General features: G+C 36.7%; 2 protein-coding genes across 12 annotated transcripts in view; both read right to left on the reverse strand.

Annotated features, from left to right (window-relative positions):
• LOC136412413 (uncharacterized protein CG43867) overlaps nucleotides 1–22,739 on the reverse strand; it is a 50,435-nt gene that overhangs the window by 10,323 nt on the left and 17,373 nt on the right. For 7 of the 11 annotated variants that reach the window (XM_066395473.1, XM_066395491.1, XM_066395480.1 and 4 more), the window contains exon 3: nucleotides 348–410. In XM_066395473.1, coding sequence (XP_066251570.1) covers nucleotides 348–410 — 63 coding nt within the window. Of the gene's footprint in view, nucleotides 1–347; nucleotides 411–5,661; nucleotides 6,418–13,030; nucleotides 13,305–22,739 lie in introns of those variants that run through there. The other 4 variants (XM_066395513.1, XM_066395517.1, XM_066395509.1 and 1 more) reach the window with 4 other exon arrangements.
• On the reverse strand, nucleotides 18,491–20,405 carry LOC136412581 (probable cytochrome P450 6a14). The gene is made up of 3 exons (XM_066395684.1): nucleotides 19,217–20,405; nucleotides 18,914–19,165; nucleotides 18,491–18,837 (listed from the first exon to the last, which is right to left on the reverse strand). Exons 1-3 carry the CDS (start codon nucleotides 20,334–20,336, stop codon nucleotides 18,668–18,670), a joined length of 1,542 nt encoding a protein of 513 aa, XP_066251781.1. The 5' UTR covers nucleotides 20,337–20,405; the 3' UTR covers nucleotides 18,491–18,667.

The following is a 22,739-nucleotide window of genomic DNA, read 5'->3' on the forward strand; positions in this document are numbered from 1 at the left end:
TCAATTTTATAGACGCTAAATATTATTGCTCTTATACAAGGTGACCTACATCTCTTGCAACATGTCAGCAACCGCAAGAAATTGATAGCCATCTAATTATACTATTGAGTAGACGATTAAAAGTGCCAATGTGATATAATTTTTTAAATGCCTTTTTAAACTAAGACAGAATGTAAAACAAACTCAGGAACCACTGGGAATTATCACAAGACCCGAATTGCATTTTGTCGGGAGGTAAAACCAACCCCGTATCTTTTATGGTTGAACATCGCATGCAATGTTCACCCTCGAATTTGGAATACCTTCTTTAATGGTACTTTGGCTACAAGAATAACGTTGGTTCTTACCTTATCTTCCGCCTCTTCCGCTCTCCCTTCAGCCTCCAGTACTCTTTGTTCCAGCTCGGAAAGCTGAAACAAACATAGAATATGTATTAGTTTTGTCAACTCTCTAGGCTTTATCTCCTCATTAAACTAAATTGCCGTCAAATGGTAGCCGAATTTAATTAAGGGCACGCTGCAGGAATTCATTCTGATGAAATCCTGTGAAACCGCCACGTTTATTAAGATTAAATGGGAGATTATCATCTTGAAGGGAACACCCTTAGATTTCGAGATAATCGCTTAATAACGTACGCACATGAAGGTGGAGTTTAATTAAAACTGTTAAAACAACTGAGGTGTAAATGTTGTCTATGGCAGCGACATCCCTGGTTGCATATCTCAACCGTTTCTGCCCTGTGTTCGTTCATTGCGTCCAGCCAATTTCGCAATACAATTGCAGTACGTTTACTTCCTTGTAGTGCAACTCATTTTCAGATAGTTCCTGAATACCGCAGGTAAGTTTAAGGCACCTCAGGTCTTTATATTTTTTCGAGGTTTTAAATAATTGAATCCCCAGTTTTGCTATATTTCGATTGTTAGAACTGCCAGGAATTTTCGAAATATGAACATAAAACTTTAAAATATACCTCGCCTAATTGTCTTGACTTTTTTTAGATGAGAATAAATTTTCCAAACGCACTTTGAAGTCTTGAATTTGGTAATGAATTCTTTAAGGCTTTTAATTGGAGCTATTGCCATTTTCGTTCCCTAATATTGTCGAAAGGCACAGAATTCCTTGAATCAATTTCAGAGTCCTGAATTATTCAGTTCTCAAATTTAGGGATGAATACACTTTGTATTAAGTCAAAAATTGCTATGTGTAATTCAGTATTTCATATTTCTTATAAAGTCAAACTAAGTATGTGGCTTTATAAATTTGTATACTATACAATCATAAATAAAGTTTTGTAAAAAATATTAGTTCTTAAAAGGTCTAAATTGCTCCTAAACACGATTTTGGATTCTGAATAATTAAATTCTAGCTACAATCAATGCAATTTCAAATCAAAATTCATTATAACTTCTGTCGCCATCTCTAGGCGCACTGGCGAGATTCAAGCTTGAAACTTCAAATATGCGAGGGCGCCAGGCATAGAATTTCAGGATTATACATGGACACTTCTTACAATTTTTATGACAATACGTTTCGTTCCGTGTTTTCAGTGACATTTTTTGGTAAAAATTTTGAGAGATATTAAATTTCAGTGGGATTTTTGTTAAGCCCGGTTTACCACAGTATAAAGCATAACATAATAGAAAGGTGGCTTTATGGTGATATCTATTATATTTTTTATAGCGCATATGTAAGTATTATATACATATTAAATCCTTTAACTTTTTGTGCAATTCTTATGCATTATGTTCTGCGTTGTGCGCGGTATAACCCCAGCATAATGTTTTGTTATTTTTTCACCTAAATATCCGCTAATATAACGGATTTTTCTCAATTTTAAAAAACTCCTCTGCATAAAGAAAATCCCCATAAACCAGTGCTCAATTTCCGGCTTTCGTATCGCACGCCTAGGGGTGTATATTTAACAATATTTAGTGATCCGAGTTGTTATCCCGTGTGTTTGAATAGCCCGGAATTTGGCCGGAAAGTTTGACTAGGCACGGAGAACTATGGCACTCTGGAGCGTATTATTTCCGCTTACTGGATGGATGATAAGATTTCACACGCTGTTTAAACAGAGAGGATTCACAGCTTGAGGGTTTAGAAACATAAAGATAAACAGAGACTTGTTTATTAATATGTAACGAAGAACAGAATTTTCCTCGCCGAATTATCAAGAAAGACATTTCATAGTTCGGAATTAAAACTTGTGGAAAATACAAGAATGTTTATCTCTAAATTCGCCAACATCACATACCCGTAAACTTGAAACTATTCCAGCTCTCAAGTCCATTTAATAAGGTTTGGAATTTATGTCCGCCGCCGTACACCCAAATCGTAAAAGCTCTTGAAGGCAAGAGAGCGACTGTTAAATTTTACGCGAGTTTGCTAGATTCACCCTAGAGACTGTTGTTTACATTTGCTCTAAAAGATTTGGAAATACATTTTGCCGCATCAGGACGATAAATCAGTTAACGCTAGATTACATACACATTACCGATTTCTGCTTAAAGTTCAAGATTTTCCAATAAATACCCTTGGATTAAAAGGGATCATTTTATGTCCCTATTGTTCAGCCAGTTACTACCCATCTCAATTAAATTCGAAACATATTTTCATCCCCCCATAATTAAGAGCTTCGGACCCTAATTACAGGATGTGCTTTTTCTGTTAGTGTTCCAGAACACTTAGCTGTTCATGAGTTATTTGTAGACTAAACATCGAGGTGTAAATGGCAATTTTTAACATAAAATCAATTATCTTGGAGAGCTTAAACAAGGGCAATTTTTCACCTCTAAGCTATTTTAGTAACTTTATTTAAACTCGTTTCATAAGTTATAAAATTGCGTTAACCGAAACTATAGATAAATGCAATGCCACGTGTTGCGCTTGTTTAGCAATCAAAACGTCTTAAATTTCCTGTCACGTAGGAGATATAAGCCACCCCCTGGTGTATTCTGACCTCGCCTGTTCCAAGACGATAATAGAAAAGCACCGTGCCGCTTTAATAAAAAAATTACTCCCGATTTGTTCCGGCAAAAGCGACTAAAATTACACATGCAACTTAAGGCCGAATTGCAGCCCTTACAAAGTATCCCTGGAAACTTATTCGATCAGACACTTTATATCGCTCGTATATTCGGACGGAAGATCTTTACGGTCAACAGAAGGCTGCAATATATATTTGGTGGAATCTACTGCAACCCATTTCGTTTGATTTATTATTACTTTTAAGCGTCGAGATTTCCAATGGGGCTCTTCGGGTAAACGTAAACAATGGCCTTGGTGGAAACATCTTGCTGACTCGAATCAAATATAATGGACCCTTCTGCTTAAATTTGAAAATGTGCTCCTTTTTTTGTCGGGGTGGGAGAGATCGAGATAAATGGCTTGATGAGAAATCAATAGAGATGGTTTTCATACATAATGGAAGAAACTGAATAAGTCAGTACAAAAACTGTGACGAATAGATTGTGAATTTTCATGGAAAATATTTTTAAGCTGTTTAGGTAGTTTACATAACTGTAATTTTCGCGTTGAATAATCCATATTTCATCAATACAGAAAAAGCCATAAAAAACAATAACTAAGAAATAACTTTCTTTGCCATATTGTCAAGATTCAACATCGACATATTTCTAGAAGTAATATTGAATATTCTACAAATACAATCTATCGCATATGCGAAATCACACTCATTTATTAAATTTAAAAAACTTGCTACTTTCCGACTACCTGCGGGGCAATTTAAATAAATTAACCCTTATCTGTATCCTGCATCACACAGCATGCAAAATGCGTTTTTGCATCGCGTTTAGCGCAAATAGACCTATTCTTCTGGATTAATTTTAAGCTTTTTCATCATGGAATGTTCGACTTTTGTTACGTTTGCAACACCTCATGGCGTGAGAGATCGCAGTCAATCAAAGGGAAGCTTTCCGTTTAAATTAACTTACTATACTATTCATATGAACCACCCTTCATGAAATTTCTCCATGGAAAATACATCAAATATAATCTAATCCAAGAGCTTTTAAGGCTGAGCAGGGATCGTATTTACAGAAGCATTTAGATAATGGAAGCGAACACATATCAATTAAAATCCTTCTTTATTGGCATATTTTTCAAGACATTTTGCAAACAATAAAAGAATAAATTATTGCATCTTAATGGCATGGATGACATGATAAAACCCCTCACACTCATCTCAACAACAATGTCCTTTCTTTGCACAGGGGTAAACAAAAAATGTTCTGAGCGTGTAAAGCGGCATTAAATCCCCCAAATACCGCAAATAAGAAATTCAAATAAATCTATTAATTTGGCAAAGAGCCACAATGGGCTGGCACTGTATTGTACGGGCCCCCGATTCAATCAGACATTGAAATATTGCCATTGCGCCCTAAATATTTGATTCAATAGCACAAGCACTGGAAACAAATAATAAGGGACCATTATCAAGGGGCTCCAGCATCAGAGTTTGCTCCCTCGGGACTAATCCTAACCCAATAATCATTTATCAACCCTTGATGTATCAATAAAAATAAATAGCGTGTCAATTTACCCGTTATTACTGCTTCAATGGTATTTTCATACGTTTGGATTAATGCTGCATAAATTAATTGAATTTATCTAATGTAAGCAATATTGATGTGAGAATTTGAACGTCCAATTTCTGTAGGCAATTCACGTAGTACGATTAAAACAACAGTGAATTCACTAACCTATGAAACGATGGATAGGTAATGAAAACTTGAACATTTACATACCAACTAAGTGAATTCATCAAGTGCCCCCTGTACTTAAGTATTGAGAGATGCGAGCTACGCGCTAAGCGTGTCACAAGAACAAGGATGGCTATACCCAATTGTAGTTTTATGAATGAAATGGAAACTAAAAGTATGGCTCGATATTCGTACTCTCAGGAATCACGATGCTACGAGGGTCGTTTCCAAACTTGAAAGAATTCTCAACTGAAATTACAAACCGCAATGGTTTGACTATTTTTCAAAGTTTGTTTGCGATGCAAAATTTATTATTCAACGTGTGTGAATGCTATCATTAATTACGCGTAAGCTTATAATGGGTGATCATTAAATCGTCTGACTGACAACAGATTAACAAAATGAGTTATCCAATACTCTGATATTTCAACGCGTACTTGAGGATATTTTTATGATCACCCTTTATTACTTGGGCTTTAACTTGATGCCAAACTTTAAAAATACACGTCACGAACTTACATCCGAAAGTCAACAATTTTATCTAAACATGAGTTATATATTCATGCTGCCAAAACTCAAAACATTCCCATATATCGAAGGGGGAAACGTGTGGGTTTTGTCAAGCATTTGTTGCAATTGACACGTAGTAGATCACGACCATATCCCCAAGAAATTGGATCCAGGCGAAAATTTATAGTGCCGTGGGGGGTGGCATTATTCGTCGGAAAACATAAACAGGCCCATGTCCATGTAAATGACCCATTATTGCGTACCTCGAGGCTCGTGTAGTCGACCGTGTTTGATGTTAATCTAACATATTTATGTTGTAATATGAGGGGCAAGGATCACGCATTTTTCTTAATATGTTTTTTAAGGTTTTGCTGCGATGTGAGCTCACGAAAGGGTCAAAGGAGAAGCTAAAAACAGGGACAATATTTACCTTCCGCAGCATGTCCTCGAGCGAGTCCATGTCGGAGCCTCCGTTGTTGTTGTTGCTCGGCTGCACCATGTGTAGATAAGCCCTCGACGCCCTGTTTTGCATGCACGCTCGATTACGCCACCTCTATGGGGTAGTTCGGCCGTATTTTCCGCACTTTCTCATTTCACACACTTTTGTAAACACGAATCACTGCCCTTTTTCGGGGGTTGGTGACGATGGTGGAGCAAATCGAGATGTTTTTATCGTCTGAAATTTGATGCTGCTCGTTTGGTTTTAACCTAATGAAAAGCTGCTATTTCTGCCTCAGAAACGCCCCGGCGTAATAATTTTATTATTCCCATAAGATGTTAATATTTCACACCACTAAAGGAAACAAAACACCATCCATTCATTTCTAATACCCCTAATGGTTCGCCCAGGGAGTTGAAAAGTTTACCGCTCTGATAAATTGATTTCTAAACGTAGTTGCTAATTAAGTTTGTTAACTGGATTCTTCCGTAAATACCAGATAAATATGCGCATTCAAAGAATAACTGAGTGATATCGGTGACTGACTGACATTATTTTTAGTTACTCACAAATTTAAAATTAGTGCCGCTCTATATTTAAATTTCTTCTTCCGCTAAGTTTTTTATTATGTGCCGCCGGCAATAAAGGAGGCTTAAGTGCCGACAATGAGGACACAGAGCCAATCAAAATACGCATTTATACGAGGTGAATGTGTGGAGATCGTTATTTTGAGATGAATTTTTATTACACATTTCAGGTCCAAAAAAAAACAGAAATTGAGCTTATATACCCCACATTTCAAAATGCAGTAGAATTAGGCATCAGTGGTACCGGCGAATGAATTCTTAGAATATGTACATGTAAGTTACTCATTTATTACTTTCCTGATTTGTGACAATTACAATGTTTTAAAATGTGGAATTTTCCTAATTTTGGAATTGTCCGGAAAGAGGATTTTGAATAATACATGATAATTATAAACAGGCGTTCAAATTTCTGTGCCGTGCGAATCAACCCGCACCAGCTGATGTGGGGAATTTACGTTTGCAATATTCAAAAATATGATTGTTTCATTTCATCTAAAGCCTGATTGTTCCACCCTGACTTGAACAGCATCCACCCATCACCTCACTCGAAAGCCATAATTTCCGCGAAGGTATTTAACCATATATAGATAGCGGCGTCTAACCGTTCGTGTCAGCCTAAATTGCTCTTTCATTAATATTAATTAAGCTGCCCCACATAGTTTCAACCCTTCCGTGAAATGCATCCGAAATTAAGCTAACCAACCCCTCCATTATACTTGTCTTACGCTTAATTTACATATTTGATGCAAACCATGCATGTGTATCGGTATTTACGTTGACCGAAAAAAAACCACCCCGATGCTTATTGTAGGGGTTTGTTAATCTCGACTAGTCACGATAGGGCCATATTTCAAGTTACAATAATGCGACTTTTGTGGATTTTTTGTTTATGATTTTAATCGTTTGAGTCACCTAAAACTTGATGAAGCATGGGAACATTCCAAAATTTACCAAAGCAATTCATGGGCCTGTATGACACACAGAATTTTGAATAGATGACTCCCATCAAGTGACAACTAAATGCCAAGACACATATTACTATTCACATATCACCGTTGAGATATTTTTGTCGAATAAAGTATCTGAACCATGGGCATATTCATCAAGGCTGTTACTGTTTAATTATTTTTTAATAAGTTTTTTTGACAACTTGGTTAAAACATCCTGGATCCAAAATAAACAAATCCATATCATTCCCTCCACGGAGCACTTCAGATTATCTTTATATGGTATATTCTGTGATTCATTTTCAGGTTATTATGTCATTATATACTATTATTGTAGAATGTTCGGTCAAGAAAATATATGTTATTGACTCATATATTTTTCTAGTGAATTACTGGTCAATTTTATGTTCTATATCAAAAATGTCAACTGTCATTACCATTTGCGTCATATATGCCATTCATTCTGTCATTATTGAAGTTGACGGTCAAATTCAAAAATCTCCAGACAAATTCAATATGACTTGTCCGTTTGGTCCAATATTTCTGTGGTAACTTTCCAATCGGACAATTGACATCCTATCCTCTTGCAAACCCATATCAGCTTTGTATGTTCACGAATCTTTCCCTGTATAATGTATTGTGGATTGTAAGTTACGCGCTAAGCGTGTAGTGGAACGAAGCAAGACTATACCCCTTTCGCTATTGCACGCGAGTGAGACAGAAAGCAAAAGTATATCGAAACCTAGCACTAACATTGACTATAAACATACAAGGGGCAGCTTCAAATTTTCAACGATTCAAAACTGCAGTTGCCACAGGCTATTTTTTAACGAGGTTTTTGATGAATCTTGAATGATCCCGTATAAACAACGAACCCATTCATTTATCCTGGTGGATACCACAATTTATCCTGGCAACAGTGATTAATTCAAAACAGTAAATTGTGACATATAGCTCTCATAAGGCTAACGTATGGCTTTAAAATTGAAATACAATGGTAGTTCATCAATTTTTGAGTAGGAACTGCATACGTACATGTATCGAGTTTTAAACAAACGTTTTACGCCGCGAGGCTTAAATTTTAATCAATTCTTTTGTGGTTTTAGCGTGCAGCAAATTATTAACTGCACAAATTGAACTAGCCAAAAAAATTAATAAGCATCTGAAATTCAACTATCGAATTTATATGGCTAAACAGTAATCATTTGAATGAAAAAAAAAACCTCTTGCTATGGAAAATCCGTTTCCGTCGCTTCTGCTAAATCCAAAGCTGTTTGCATTTCATTTAAAATGTTTGCTATCGGTTAACTAAACTTGCAGTAAAGCCGATTAAGACTGTCTGAATAAAACTCGACTACATCAAGGCCCTTAAATGCAATTTTAAATCGGTGCTTTAGCAGACAATTCCCCTTGAAAGACATAAATGAAAATTTACATCAGCAGGTACGATAATTGCTCAAGAATATCACTTCGCCGGGCACCATGAAAAATTTAATTTTCCGTTCGTCTTGAACCCAATTAGAATTTTGCTGGGGGAGCCATAACGAAGAAGGCAGATAATTTAAACAGCTTAATTAACTTCTGACATAGAATAGCTACTGGCAATGTTGTCTTTTATCTCGTACCTTTCGTAGCGTATTTAAATTTACCATGGAATCCCCAATGAAAGCCCCATTTTGTTGCCCCGTTTGTTCGCGACCTTTAAATTCATTTGTAACGTGTTTGGCAAACAAAGGGAAAAACCTGAAAAATAGGTCATCGCGCAGATTTTTCTAATACATTGAAATATTTAATAAGGGAGACCGCCTGAGCTGCTATTGAAGTGATACATCACGAAGTGTATCGAAAAAGGGAGGAAATTTACTTAAATACGAACCGTCTTCAAATCCCAATTTCTGCTAAACAGGAGCTAAAAGCAGGCTTTTCCAGTAAAACGAAGTTATGATTAATTTATTAGGGTCTATTAGGTTCAAAGGGAGAAGTAATACGATTTGTAAAACAAATGGGGGTGAGCACATTGCCGTCCTTTGCAGGGTTCTCAAGTTAAATTATGCCACGTAATATGTTTCCATCGAACTTGCTAAATTGCATTTGATTTGTGGAATTTTGATGTTTCTATTCACAAAAAATATTGGTGTCACGATCTTTCATTACGGTCCTGAATTATTACCTATGATCTCTATAAATAAGTCAAAAATTCGGTTATCTAAAATCTAGTTTTACGCAAATATTCTCTTATCTACCTTAACCAACTGGCTGACAGACTCAAAGCGTAAGGTAATCTAGGGGTAGCGAATTGGATTCCTATTTGTCTAAGCCTTAATATAGTATAAAATAGTTAAAAAATTGTAGGAGCTTGTATATAAGCATTCTGTACATCTTAAGCTTTGAGAAACAGGCATCCAATTTTTCAGAATGATTCATTTATTGATCATCTTAAATTCCGGCCTGGAAAACTAACTTTTTACCATTTTATATTCACTCAAAATTATGCCAATTTATCCAGTGTTCATTCATTATTTGCGGCTTTCAAAACGCATTACCCAACCGCCCTCTCCCTTTCAACGGTAATAAATGGCTGTTCCCCAAAGGTTTACTTAAATAATTAATGACCTATGATTTTTGTGTCCTTTCCAGCTTACACGGTGTTGCACTTAACCCGCCCTTTGAAATGTTTGAATAATGATGCCTCAGTGGCGAGCCAAATGGAGCTTCGCGTACAATTTGCCTAACTAAAATTTGACTCGTTTTGGAGCAATCAAGTCTCTACAAAATTAGAAACTTCCGCTCCGAAAAAAGAGTATTTATTCGATGAGTAGACGTTTCCGCTATCTACAAACAGGTAAACAACCACATTAAAAACTATCCATGAAGTGGAAGCAGTGTTTTATAATTTCCTTCAATAAATTAAAACTTGGACCTCATCCAAGTGTTAATATATAATTTAAGACAGCTGAGATTGCTTGGGAAGTAGTGAGCTCCAGGATTAGATGAATGAGGCGGCATAAGTAGGTAGAACTTAGGAAATTTTTTTTATGAAAATACCTCATTTTGGCGCTTAAAAAATCATTAAAGGGAGACTCCATCTTATTTAATAAATAGGGAAAAATTTTAAAAAGATAAACAAAGTTTGCTCGAAAATCCTTTTCCCTCGTGGATCAAACCTTTTTTGTGGCGGTAAACATCATTAATAAAAGCAATTTTCTCCCCGTAGTTTCCCCTCAGATTTTATTTAAATTGGCCAACAGAAGTAGGAAAAAACGAGCGAAAAGACTTTAGAAAACTTTCGCCCGCTCAGGAAGTTTTAAATTCAATATTCATGATACGACTTGGAGGAGAAAAGGGTTGGCCGTCGCGATTTATTTGAGTTTCCAGCAAATAATGTCAACTCATCCTCCGAATAAATGACACTTGATTGGAAAAGTTTAAGCTGTTAAATTGATTTTAAATTTCATGGCAGTGATTAAATTCGTCAGTAATATTGATTTTTTTTTAAATATCAAGTTGTGTGTACATTACAAGCGCCTCGCATATAAGGTACCGCTCCGTGCGGGCTCGTGGTAAGCATGAGGCGAGAAGAAGGACGGCTATATATGATGCTGCTGTCGACAAGTGAGACAGAAAATAAAATGGTGTCCAGAATATTCGATACGATAACTACGAGGGGTCTTTCAAACTTAAAAATTTTTCCAAGTTTTATAAATGGTTGCTCGTTTAATTTCAAATTTTATCATCAAATTTAGAAAGATTCTGATTTCTCAGTTGTTAAAGGAATAAGGGGATTAATTCCCTCATTACACGAACTTTTCATCAAAGTTAAGACTAATAACTCCAAATAAATTGCACTCTAAATTTCAAACTTTGGCAATATGCAAACGTGTTAAGCAAACTCCAAACATTTACTAGAAATTCGATTGTTTCTCAGATCAGCCTTTAATCATCCAAAATACAATAATTAGTCCTTTGACTTTGTTGGCACCCAACCAAGGCTCTCTGCAATTTAACTTGTTTTTGCGGAGTTATTTGCGCACAGTTGCATGCAGTTTCCCCCAAGCTCAATCTAAGTTATAATCGCATTAGGCATGCCACCTTGGCTAGTTATTTCCCCGAATAGTTGTTGGTAATTGCAAAGCTGTTCAGGACCACACCACCATACGTTCGAGTTAGGCGCTAATTTAAGCCGCGTGGTTTTAAATTAAGGTTCAGAGTTTCTTCGATCCTCCTCAAACAGTTTACGTTTAATTTGATAAATGCGTTCGGGCCATTACATCAAACGAAACTCTCGTGGCGCTTAGTTTGCCAATAAAACACCTCGTATCTTAGCGGGGAATACGAATGTGGACGAGTATCATCCAATTTCCTCTGCAGAGATAAAAATGTACATCACTCGCCCCACGTTGAAGTGTCGGATGTGTTCCATGCACCCTACAACGAATCGGGAAGTGGCGCGTTAAAGTCCTAATGTAAGTGAGTGCTCCGAGGCAGAAGTTAGTTTATTTAAAGTAAAAAATCTAGAGGAATTAATGACAAAAATGGTATTAATTAAGTAATAATGAGTATAACTGTAGATAAAGTAATAAAAAAACAATAATCAGCCTAGTGCATAGTATAAACCGTCCCCCGTAAATGTTTTATTGTTTGTCGCTCTTTGCATTAAGGCGCTAAAAATAAAGCGCGATTTATGTGACATAACCGTACACGAGAGAGACGGAAAACATCGATAAGAAACTTGTAAGTTACAATGGACGTTTTCAAAGTTTCAAAATTGGTTATAAATGTGGATGCAATGGTTCTAGCAGTAGCGGATATAAAGGCAAGGGGCGCAGCACCGAATTGTCCCATTGACAGTTATTGTCGTTACATATCAGAATGGTCAAAGACCGTCAGGAAAGTTGCGTTTGATTCTTATGCTATTGCGTTTACTACGAATTAAGTGAAAAATTCAAATTTTATATAGAGAACGTTTACATTGCTTGGTGTACCTTCCATCAATGGCGTATTCCCCTAAAATGCATGTTATGCATATCTGCTACTGGGGTTCAGCTATGTTTTCCCATATGCATTGATTCTTAAATTGCACATGCAATTTTTGTCTTTTTTCTCTAATGATTTTCTTTTGATTGCTATTATCAAAAATAATTCTTATGCAACAAACCTGAGAGGTAATATCCGACATTTCCACCATAACACCAGATTAAGATTCGAATTAACCAAGAGGTTGATTGATGTGACAAGCTTACCTCAATGTTGAATAACGATTGAGAAGGGTTCACTGAAATGAAACTTTGGCTAACTAGTAATTTGTTCTCATCTAATTAGCGTATTATGGTTATCTTAAATTTGGTGTGCTAAACTCCCACTCAAGGCGATATAGGCGCCATTTCGCCTCTAATGTATGTAGGACTCATTTTTTGTTAAGGGGAACGAAATTTCGAGACTTCAACCTGACGAGTTGCGATTTAATAAATTGGTAGAAAGCAAAAAGCATTGGCCCACTGACACCGTGGGTGGCGGGCCATCAACACAAACGGGATCCGACGGGGAAGAATATGGGTCGGTCTAATCAATATTTAGAAAATGCAGTGGCGGTGGGGTAAGAAAAACATTTGAACTTCAAAGGAAGCTCAAAACCATATTTTTATGCAGTTTTGATCCATTAAGTTCTAGACCCATCCGTGTAGTTTGATGCCCCTAATGTGGTCCTGTTCCCACGGTGCCAACCAAAAATGCATTTGACCCTACGTAAATTTATTCTTGTTCGTGATTCTTTACAAAATAATTCACTTAAAATTATTGCAACAATGCCAGAGTTTAGCCCCAATTTACCATTCCCTCCTTCCGATCAGCCCATCATCATCAACCCTAACGAAGCACAGCACTTCACTCATCGTCCAAAAGCCGCTTATGCACGTCAACACGAAATCAAAACCTAACGATTGACAAACATCCAGAACCGGGTTAGAGCCAGAGAGTGAGAGAGAGAAGGAACAAACGCGGAAAAGCTCGGTTTCTGGATCGTGAACGGAAAGCGGACTGTGGATAGCGCAAGCCGGCAGCTTAATGCCGAAACTCTGGATGAAAGCTGCTGCCGTATATAAAGTGACATGCGCGCTTTACCGAATCTAATCTATAACATCATATCATGTGCACTTATCATCCTGTAAACAGGTAGACGGTTATTGCAAAAATTTATCCGGGGGATAGTGCGGTAATTGATAACGTCTGTGTTTTTGACGCGGTGCTGAGAACAGACGAAGGGTCTGATGGATTGGTTTTCTATGGAAGAAGGGTCTTCGATATACAATGAAAAATAATACGAATGGGATAATACAGCGGACAATTCTATTTTGTGGGAGAGCATGGCAAAAAATATCTGGCAGGGCATCCCAGATTTATCCAGAAACATTAATTTGGAAAAATGAAGATGTTTGCAGATGACAGCATTTTCAGGGCCTCAGGACATCATTCTATAGGTCTACGTACATTGTACAATAAGATCTAAATCAAACGAATTGAGTGAAAAACGAACATGTCAGAAATTTAAATTTTTTTATAGGCTCGCTTTTTAGCACTTTGCCGACATCTTTTTTCTAACCTGATTTTGATCTGATCTGATCATTTTGCTCCTAAAATATGCATAACATCGTGGATTACTTGATATTTTTAAGTTTTTTCAAAACAGGGTTACCCCTTAATATCATATTTTTTAGAGAGTTAATTCCTCTTTTTTGTGAATATTCTCCCAAAAATGCCATTTTGTCCCTACAAAACGTACAATATAAATTGCTCATGTCACTGTTTTTTGCATTTTATTTATGAAAATGTCACAAAATAGCCGACTGAAGCGAGCATGATACTACTGAAAATTGGGGTTAAAGAAAATTGCATGTTGTTTTCAATGGAGGAAGTGAGAACTTTCCAGATGTGTAAAATGATGAAAAATCTCGATTTCTTCATCATTCACCTTTATACACTTCTCCGTTTCAATCCAGAGCCTCCAGAGCGGACCTAGAACATTAAAATTTAATTCCCCGTCAAAGTTGGCAATTCCCATGTTATTTACAACCCTCTGAATAATTCACGAGCAAAATTCATATCGAGGAACATGCCCATGGAGGACAGTTCGATGTTGTCCATTTGAGAACTTTTGCCTGCACGGACCAACTAAATTAACTGAAACAAACCCGGAACAAAACGCCAAAATTGGGGTCCGATATAATCTCAAGTTAAAAAATTCGATTTCTGCAGTTGAATTGTATCGGGGGAAGTTTAATTCCCAGACACGCCTTGCTTGAGGGTGCAATTAATTGGGTTTGCTTTCATTGAGTAAACCAGATTCCCGATTTATGTCTCGATAAATGTACTTTCAGGCGATAAATACTTCCAAGTTTCGAGAGCAAACTTTCCAATCGCGTTAAGTACATAGAAATCTTGCATGGATTTCCTAGCCGTATCAGCAAAAGCTGGGTTAAGTGATTAATGAGTTCATTTGATGCAAGAAGAAATATCTTGATGAATTATTCAGAAACACAATATCAAGGACTTGCAGACTAAATTGCACCCTTTTCTGTCTAAAAAAGGGGGATAAATTAACCTTCGGAATTTATTCATGACCTGTCTAATTTAATGACAAATTCACTGCAAAAGCGAAGCAAACGACTGCTTTACCTGACGTTGGAAAGTGGGTGTTTAACTACTCCAGAACTTGCCCGGAAAGAGCTCAAAAATGACAATACGTGTTCGAAGTTTCAAAGACCTCCCCCCGAGTGTATAAAAGTTTTCAATAAGCCATTCGCGAAAACTGTCAGAAACTTAATTCCGGTCCTATTAAATTGTTGATGACATTCCGCCGAGCAGAGTCCCCAATGAGAATTTATAATATCGAGGAGTGATGCCAAAATATCTGCCGAATTGTAAGCTTTGAAGGGGAAATTAAATTTTAATTTCACTGTATCCCTGCTTTCAAGTCGGCCTAAACAGGAAGCAAATAAAGACCAGATTAAAAATTTTCTTGTAGGGAAGTTTGCTCGTTTACGGGAACAAAGGAAATTATGCCTGAAGGTATGGAGCACTATGGCCGAACGTTTAATGAGGTTTCCTACGCTGTTTTTAATAATTTATTATATTACAGGGACCGAAAAGTGTTGTTTAGAGCTAGTATGAAAGAATTAAAATCAAGGCTTCATAATTTAAGAATGTATGATACACACCATTTCGTACAGCACTTTATAAGTGAGGAGAAGAATAGAAGCGAAGGAATGGTCAGCCATTCAGGGCCAGAGCCAATATTGAGAATTCGGTCTGAGGACCGCCTAATAAAGTGGGTAATAGACACTGCCGTGGCCCTATCGTAGAATTTTCAATTAGGAGAGCTGGACTAAAGCTTTATAATGAGTTCGAGGGAAAAAGTTAGTTACAGGGCTGGAACAGTCTCAAGAGCAGTCGCGATAATAATAAAACTTTACAATAATGTTTTGCACCATCCGGGTATAGGTCATGGCAGACACCATAATATGTTTTACAGATTCAACCGTGCGACCTGGCATCACAAAAACACCAGCAGACACCGGTGTCTGAGGTGGCTTTAGGAAGCAAATCTGAAACCAATATCAGTATCTGCCATGGTGCTCAACATATCATCTCGACGAGGCCTATTGGCATACATAAATCTTTCTTTTAAGTAATAAATGTCCCATTTACTTTCTGACGTACACACATGTATACGGACACTGCAATTAAAGACTTCACGATTTTAAAAGCGGCCCAAAATGAAAGTTCGTAGTAAATTTCTGTGCCTCTTGAAGACTCATAGGCCTGAAATTATTTACTTTGAAGGCAAACTTCGATGGCTCTTCCGCATATAAAAATCCCCATACCTATGCAAAACTAACGGGCGCATTAAAGTTGCCCATGGGAGCGTTGGAGTGCGCTCCAAGAAATCATAAAGAGATTAAGGGATTTATTCGGGAATAACCTTTACGCACACTAAAACAGTTCGGAAAGTTCCCCGGGTAAGCGGCTTATCGAAAATAATAAACTGGAAAGCTTTCCGGAAAGGAAACTGTCTTGGAATAAAGGGACTTACTTTTTAAGGATGACGCAAAGAATAACTTCAGGGAATAAACAGCTGCAACGAAATTAATTAAAAACCATTCCCCATATTGTCTGATTGTTCCCGAAAAACTAATTCTAGTCCGGTTCCAATAGGGGCGCACGTCTGAAACGGACAAATTACCGTTTTTCGTGTAACTAGAGCATTCGGGAACGAACGAAACAGGAAAATTAGCACTATACGTTTTCCTTTCATAAAAATGTCACGTAGAACGCTATACATTTGGATGAAAAATTCGATTTACCTTTCTGTGTATTGACAAATTTATTTTAAAACACGTCTCATTCACAACGTGTTATCATCCTTTCACCGGGATCTTCCCGATAATAATATATCTATTTATGGATTAGGAAATGCTGATTGATCATTCAGAGAGACGGCACGTTTACTCGACGTTTTGGGATAGGGGAATTTTTACTGGGTACGTGCCTGTTTTGCTTTGAAAAACGTTACTTCGCTTCCACGTGTTAATTCAACATCAAAAATTCAATAAACCTTCACCATCGGGTCAAGAATCCTGAAGAAATTTTCAAACTGTGATATAGATTTTTTGTATTTACAAGAATTAATTATAAAGTCTCCCATTAAACACGACACAAACACATTTCGACGTATCTGCCATATACTATATCTATATATATATATATATATATACTTCGCAATTTCCAAATATTCGTCTCCATACTTTAGAGCCCTCCGCTCCCGCCTCCCACACACGCATAAAACGAACATCCGCAATGCGTTTCCCAGTTCAGGTATGTACATTAAAAGCTAATTAATTACATTGCTTCTGCCTTGTAATGTGCTGATACAGTTTGCAGAAGGGTTCATTTAGAGGGAGGTTTCAACATCGAGTTATTCGGTCCCTTTTTATCACCGGTTCCATCAAAAACGTTTCTCTTCTGCGAAAAAGCATATTATGAAATAAACTCTCTTATATCGAGAATTATGTTTAATGTGTGGACATGAAGAAAGGGAGAAATATTGGGAATAAAAAATGGCATAGAAAAGTCCCTCCCTCTTACAGAAGCCATTAGCTAGCCCTTGGGTTTAATTGAAAAAGCTTCCCCTGTTTACGTGCCCTCATAATTCTTTTCTAAGGATGAAATAGGAGGGCACTGTTATTCTTAATTTAAAAATGTACGTTAGGTCCAACACTATTAAGGATCAAAAACAACCTCTTTCGATTGATAAAGTTTCCCCATTTGATTTTCAGCTTTGAGACACCTGTTCGTAATAATAATGCGATTGCGAAAGCAATTGCATTAGGCTTTTTTGGACGCGATTATGTGGACCGGATTGATCCCATCTTTTTCAAACTATTTTTCTATAAATTGGAACTTTACCGCTAGCTCGATGGAAAACTGTATTTTCATGGCTGCAGACCCTCAATTGCTTAAAAACACGTTCAGATTATTCTTTTGATGAATTGATGTTCGGCTTCAATATAACATTCATATCGGAGAGTTAGACTGATAAACAGTATGTCAAAAATTTGGGTTAGATAATTTCCAAAGGGGGAGGTATCTACGTATTTTTCAAAATGCGAGCGTCGATGTCTTGAAAATCTGTGGAGGAATTGCTCCAAGAAACAAGTCTGAAAACGGAGCGTTGCAATGTCTCTTTTTGATTCAAAAATATAGTCACTTTGATACCTATTTTCGTAATTTCGAAAGTATTTTTTAATTAAAGATCTTTCTCAAATTGCATTTTGTTATTATAGTCGTTAGCCTGTATGTTTGATGAAATGGATAAAATATATGAATAGGAATAGTTACTAAAGTTTTTGTTTTTTTTTTAACTTATAATCATGACGGAGTTACGTAAAATTTTGTTTTCATTATTTTATTCTGTTATACTTGTATTATCTAGTTTCTTACGGTTAATAACCTTTGCACTTAAGACCCAAAAATTTATCTCTTTCGAAAAACGCCCCAATTTGAATAATAAAGAAACATGAAAAGAAATATTATGTTTTGTTATAACCCGAATATTTGTCAGCTATAGTCAGCTATCAATATCTGACCTTTCTTAAACAGAAATATTATTCAGAATAAATACATAATATTATGAATGTAATATGGGCAACAACAACTAATTACGCAATGCGGATTCGTAACTCTGATGCGAAACCTTATTTCCAGCCTCTCCAAAAACTAAAAAAAAAACAGCCATAATTTTTCACCTCACTTTATGATAGCAATTTTAATAAATTAGCATACAAACAAATTTATACCAAGAACTTTTTTCATTTTCTCGCCGTGTAGAGCCAAAGTATCTAAAAATTTGCGGACTTGTTGGAAAGTTGAATTTTTCCCTGAATATGAAATTGTTTTTGCAATGAAATTTTCCTATTGGTTAATTTTCTTAAAGTCCAACCACACTCCTCCATTGGCATTCAAGATAAGCCCGGACTTGTCGAAACTAAAGGGCATCTTCATTTTTTTGCTTAACGTGAATTCGAAATTCTTGATTATGCTTACTAAACCTATTTTTGACTGCCAAATACCAAAACGTTTGCCTGAAAGACACAAAATGTAATGATCAAAAATTGCCACGTTGGAACTTTTCATTGTATTCATTTCATTGTGTCTTACCAACACAAATTCTTGGTCCTTCACCAAATGGTAGAAAAGCGCAATGCGGTCGAGTGGCCTTATTTTCAGGTAAAAAGCGGTCCGGATCGAATTTCAAGGGATCTGGATAATACTCCGGGTCATAGTGAATTCCGAAATTGGTGATCATCACCAAGGTATCGTCTTCAATCACAATGTCCGTGCCCGGAATCTGGTAATCCCTGATCGACTTCCTGGGCAGGATCGGAAATATCGGATATTTCCTCAAAGTTTCTGTAAGTATTCCTTTGAGCTTATGAAGATCTTAACCAAAATATGCTTTACCATCGATGACCATATCTAAGTACTTCATCTCGCTAATCGAATCGTACCCAATGCGCCCTCCAAACTTCTCCAGCACCGTATCGATCTCTCTTCGCAATCTTTCCTGAACTTTCGGATTGACAGCTAATTCATATAAAGCGAATGTCTGGGTGGAAGAAGAAGTTTCGAATCCCGCCTCGAAAAATACATACATCTGCGAGGCAAACTCGTTAAAAGTCAGCGGGGCCATTTTTCCCTTGCCACTGAAATCCGGATGATCTTTTGTTTCGTCACATAAATCAATCAATAAGTCCGCCAAATCGTTTCTCTTTATGCTCTCTTTCTCGCGATGTTCCTTGATTTCCTTGAACAATTTCATGAAATACTCAGTGGTTTTCACTGGGAAGAGTTTAAAATTAAACAGATATAGAATGGGCACTGGGATGAGCATGACTAGAGTATTTGAGATGCGACTCCATTGATTATCGAAAAAGGGTCTCGCCTGCTTTGTGAGCTCGATGTTCTCGTTTTTGAGGGTGTTGCTTTCCATGCCAAATCCACAAGCGCTGATAACATCAATGGTGAATTTACTTAAGACATTTTTGACATCCACAGATTTGTTCTTCAAACTAAGCTGCTCCATTAAAGAGACAAATTCTCTGCTAATCCTCTCCATGATCAGGACATTTCTCTTCATTCTAGATGTAGTGAAGGCAGCCGGAAAGCGAGCCCTCAAGTTTCTCCATTTATAATCCATCAAATTGAAAATATGTCCAGAAAACGGGTCGTTCTTCTCATTAACGTACATTCCATGATTGGGAAATACCATAAAGTCGGAAATCATGATTTTCTTTACCAGCTCTTGGTCCAGGGGGATGAAAACAGGTTTGGCACAAAAATAGGCCCCCCCAAAAGTCCATCCTTTACGTTGCATATCCAAGTACCACTCCTGAAAAATCTCCCCAAAGCTGACTTTTCCCAGGAAGAAATTTGAGGCATTTCCAAATGGAAAAATTGGTTTTAGGTACTTTACGCCCCGTCTTTTCCAATAGGAGAAATGATGTTTGTAAAAAGCTGCTATAGCTGCTAGAATAAATAATACGAGGGCTATTAGAATCAATTTTGTTTCATGAAGCTCCATTGCTGGAATTAGGATATGATCACTGATTCACACACTTTTTTGAAATGTCCACAGTCAAGTTGAGCTTTGTTAAATATAACCGCTTCGAACAACACTGTAATAAAGCAGATTAATGAGAGCATATCCAGATATATTTCTATAAAGTGGTTTATTTCTAAAATAAAAATATTAAACATTTAATCTGACTTTCGAACCCTTCACAATAAGATTAAAGACACTCTTATGATGTCAGTTTTCATACAGAGGCGCATAGGGTATGATAGAACGGGTGGATGGTGATACAATTTAAAATGGTTGTATATTTGGTATACCCTATAAACAACGAATAAATAATTAGTTTTAGTATGTTTTTCATAATTAATCGCTTTGTTTTTAGACAAATTACGGTCATATACAAGAAAATATTCAGTTTACAATACTGTAATCATTGAGCCCCAGACGCAATTGATGATTTTTTATACACATTGTTAATGAACTAGTTAAGGCAGAATCTCAATTATAAGGTGATTTTTCAACATTTCGTTATGTTAGAATTATGTAGAAATTTCAGACTATTTGAAAGATCTCCCTGGAACCTTTTTTTGGAAATTCTGGAAACCCGGTGGAAGTTTGATTTATTTTCGAAGGTGTTTCGACTCCGCCTTAAGACCGCTTAACCCCATACACTGGAAGATTTCTTAAATTCAGACATTCTTCATTCAATCTCATTCCCTACCCGTAACAAACAAGATTATAGGCGCCTCCGCCATTCCTTCCAGAAATAGTCTCGGGAATATTTTCTACAATACGGAAAATTTGAAGTATGTCAGCTGATTGTAGTAGGCAGCTAGGGGTGCTTTCAGCTGGAGTCTCTCTTATTATTTCTACCCGAGCCCGGAAATATATGTATACAAGGTAGGAGCAAAGATGGGCAATTGGAATTTTGCGAACCGTGAAATAAGGTGATCAGAGCGAAAGCAAAGCAAAGGGGCTGACGCAAGGGCAAAGGGCCGGAATTTTCGCCCGTGTCTCGGGACCCATTCGACTAATTCAAAGTACACATCGAGTGCCTTTTCGGCCGCTTGTCATTGGAATCAGAAATTTAGTTTTCAATCGAAGAAAAAACAACAATTGCTGGAAAATTCTGTTCACTCTTTGTTCATTGCGAAGAAAAGGGACTGTTATCGGTGGGGTATTTGCGGTACCTAATCGAAAATAAATTCCCCGTTTAATTATCTCGGAATCGTAGGAAAACAGTGTTTATTGTTGCTGGAAATATTGATTGAATTTATCTTGCTTAGGGCCCAATACTCGAGATGAAGTGCTCTTTACGAGGAAGAAATTCGTTCTTTGTTGTTTTTCACAAACTCCAATTATTGCTTGATGAAAAATTAATCAACTCACTAAAATACAGGTTCAAAGGTATTTGATACCTCAAGCACAAATCAAGAACGATATGTGACTAAATGGAAGTTTTTACAATCCATAAAATAAGACGATCAAAACATCAAACAGGACCCTTTTGAGAAGACTTAAGAGTTTTCAGAGTACAACGAAAGGCCATTTGAGATCACTATATCCATCAGTTGCTTATTTATTTATTTTTTTTAGATTTCGATTTCTCTTTGTCTTTCAAGACATTTTAGCTACATCCCTTTCGACATTTATTTATATATTTACGCGGATTTATCCAGGAACAATAAAACTAGTTGGATATATCCGCTGATATACAACCAATTTATTTTACGATCCGAAACGTCAGTAAGAAAATAACGTAGCGTTACTTTAATCCGCGGGAGCAAATTGAGTTTTTGAAGTTGCTAGTTTGAGGGTATTGCTTTTTTAAATTAAAAATCGTACAGAAGCCGATTCCGAAAGGTATAAGCAAGTCCCATGTTTATGCCCTTACATAACAAGTTTATGTATTATTAACGAAAACTTTTTCAAATTCAAGCATTTTCTCACTTGATATAAAAATTTATTGTTTAATAAAGCGTAAATGGGTGGAAGAATAAAGAGCTGAGAAGGTTTTATACATATAATAAAAGGCGTAAAAGTGATAGTTTATGGAGTGTATTTTTATCACCGTTGAAGTCGTAATTGCCAATAAACCTCAAAATCCTGAAAAAACTTGCAAATTTTTTAGGTTTTCTCAATAATCCACCTGTGATCTTTAGTACTAAATCTCTCAATAAAACCGTACACTTCCTAAGTTCTCACCCCCCCATTGCTTACCCCTAAACAATGACTCAGTGGTAAGTAGGCAATTGACAAACACTGATTCTGACATGAGGGGGTTTATATTGGATTTATCGTCGTGGTGGCCGTCAGTTTGGCCTTTGGGACGGATTATCTAAATGCAGCAATGCATTTAGGATATTTATGACTTCTCACGCCGCTGGAATTTGTTTCACTTTGTCTGAG

The sequence above is a fragment of the Euwallacea similis genome, chromosome 1 (assembly GCF_039881205.1).
Source record: "Euwallacea similis isolate ESF13 chromosome 1, ESF131.1, whole genome shotgun sequence".
Taxonomy (NCBI): Eukaryota; Metazoa; Arthropoda; class Insecta; order Coleoptera; family Curculionidae; genus Euwallacea; species Euwallacea similis.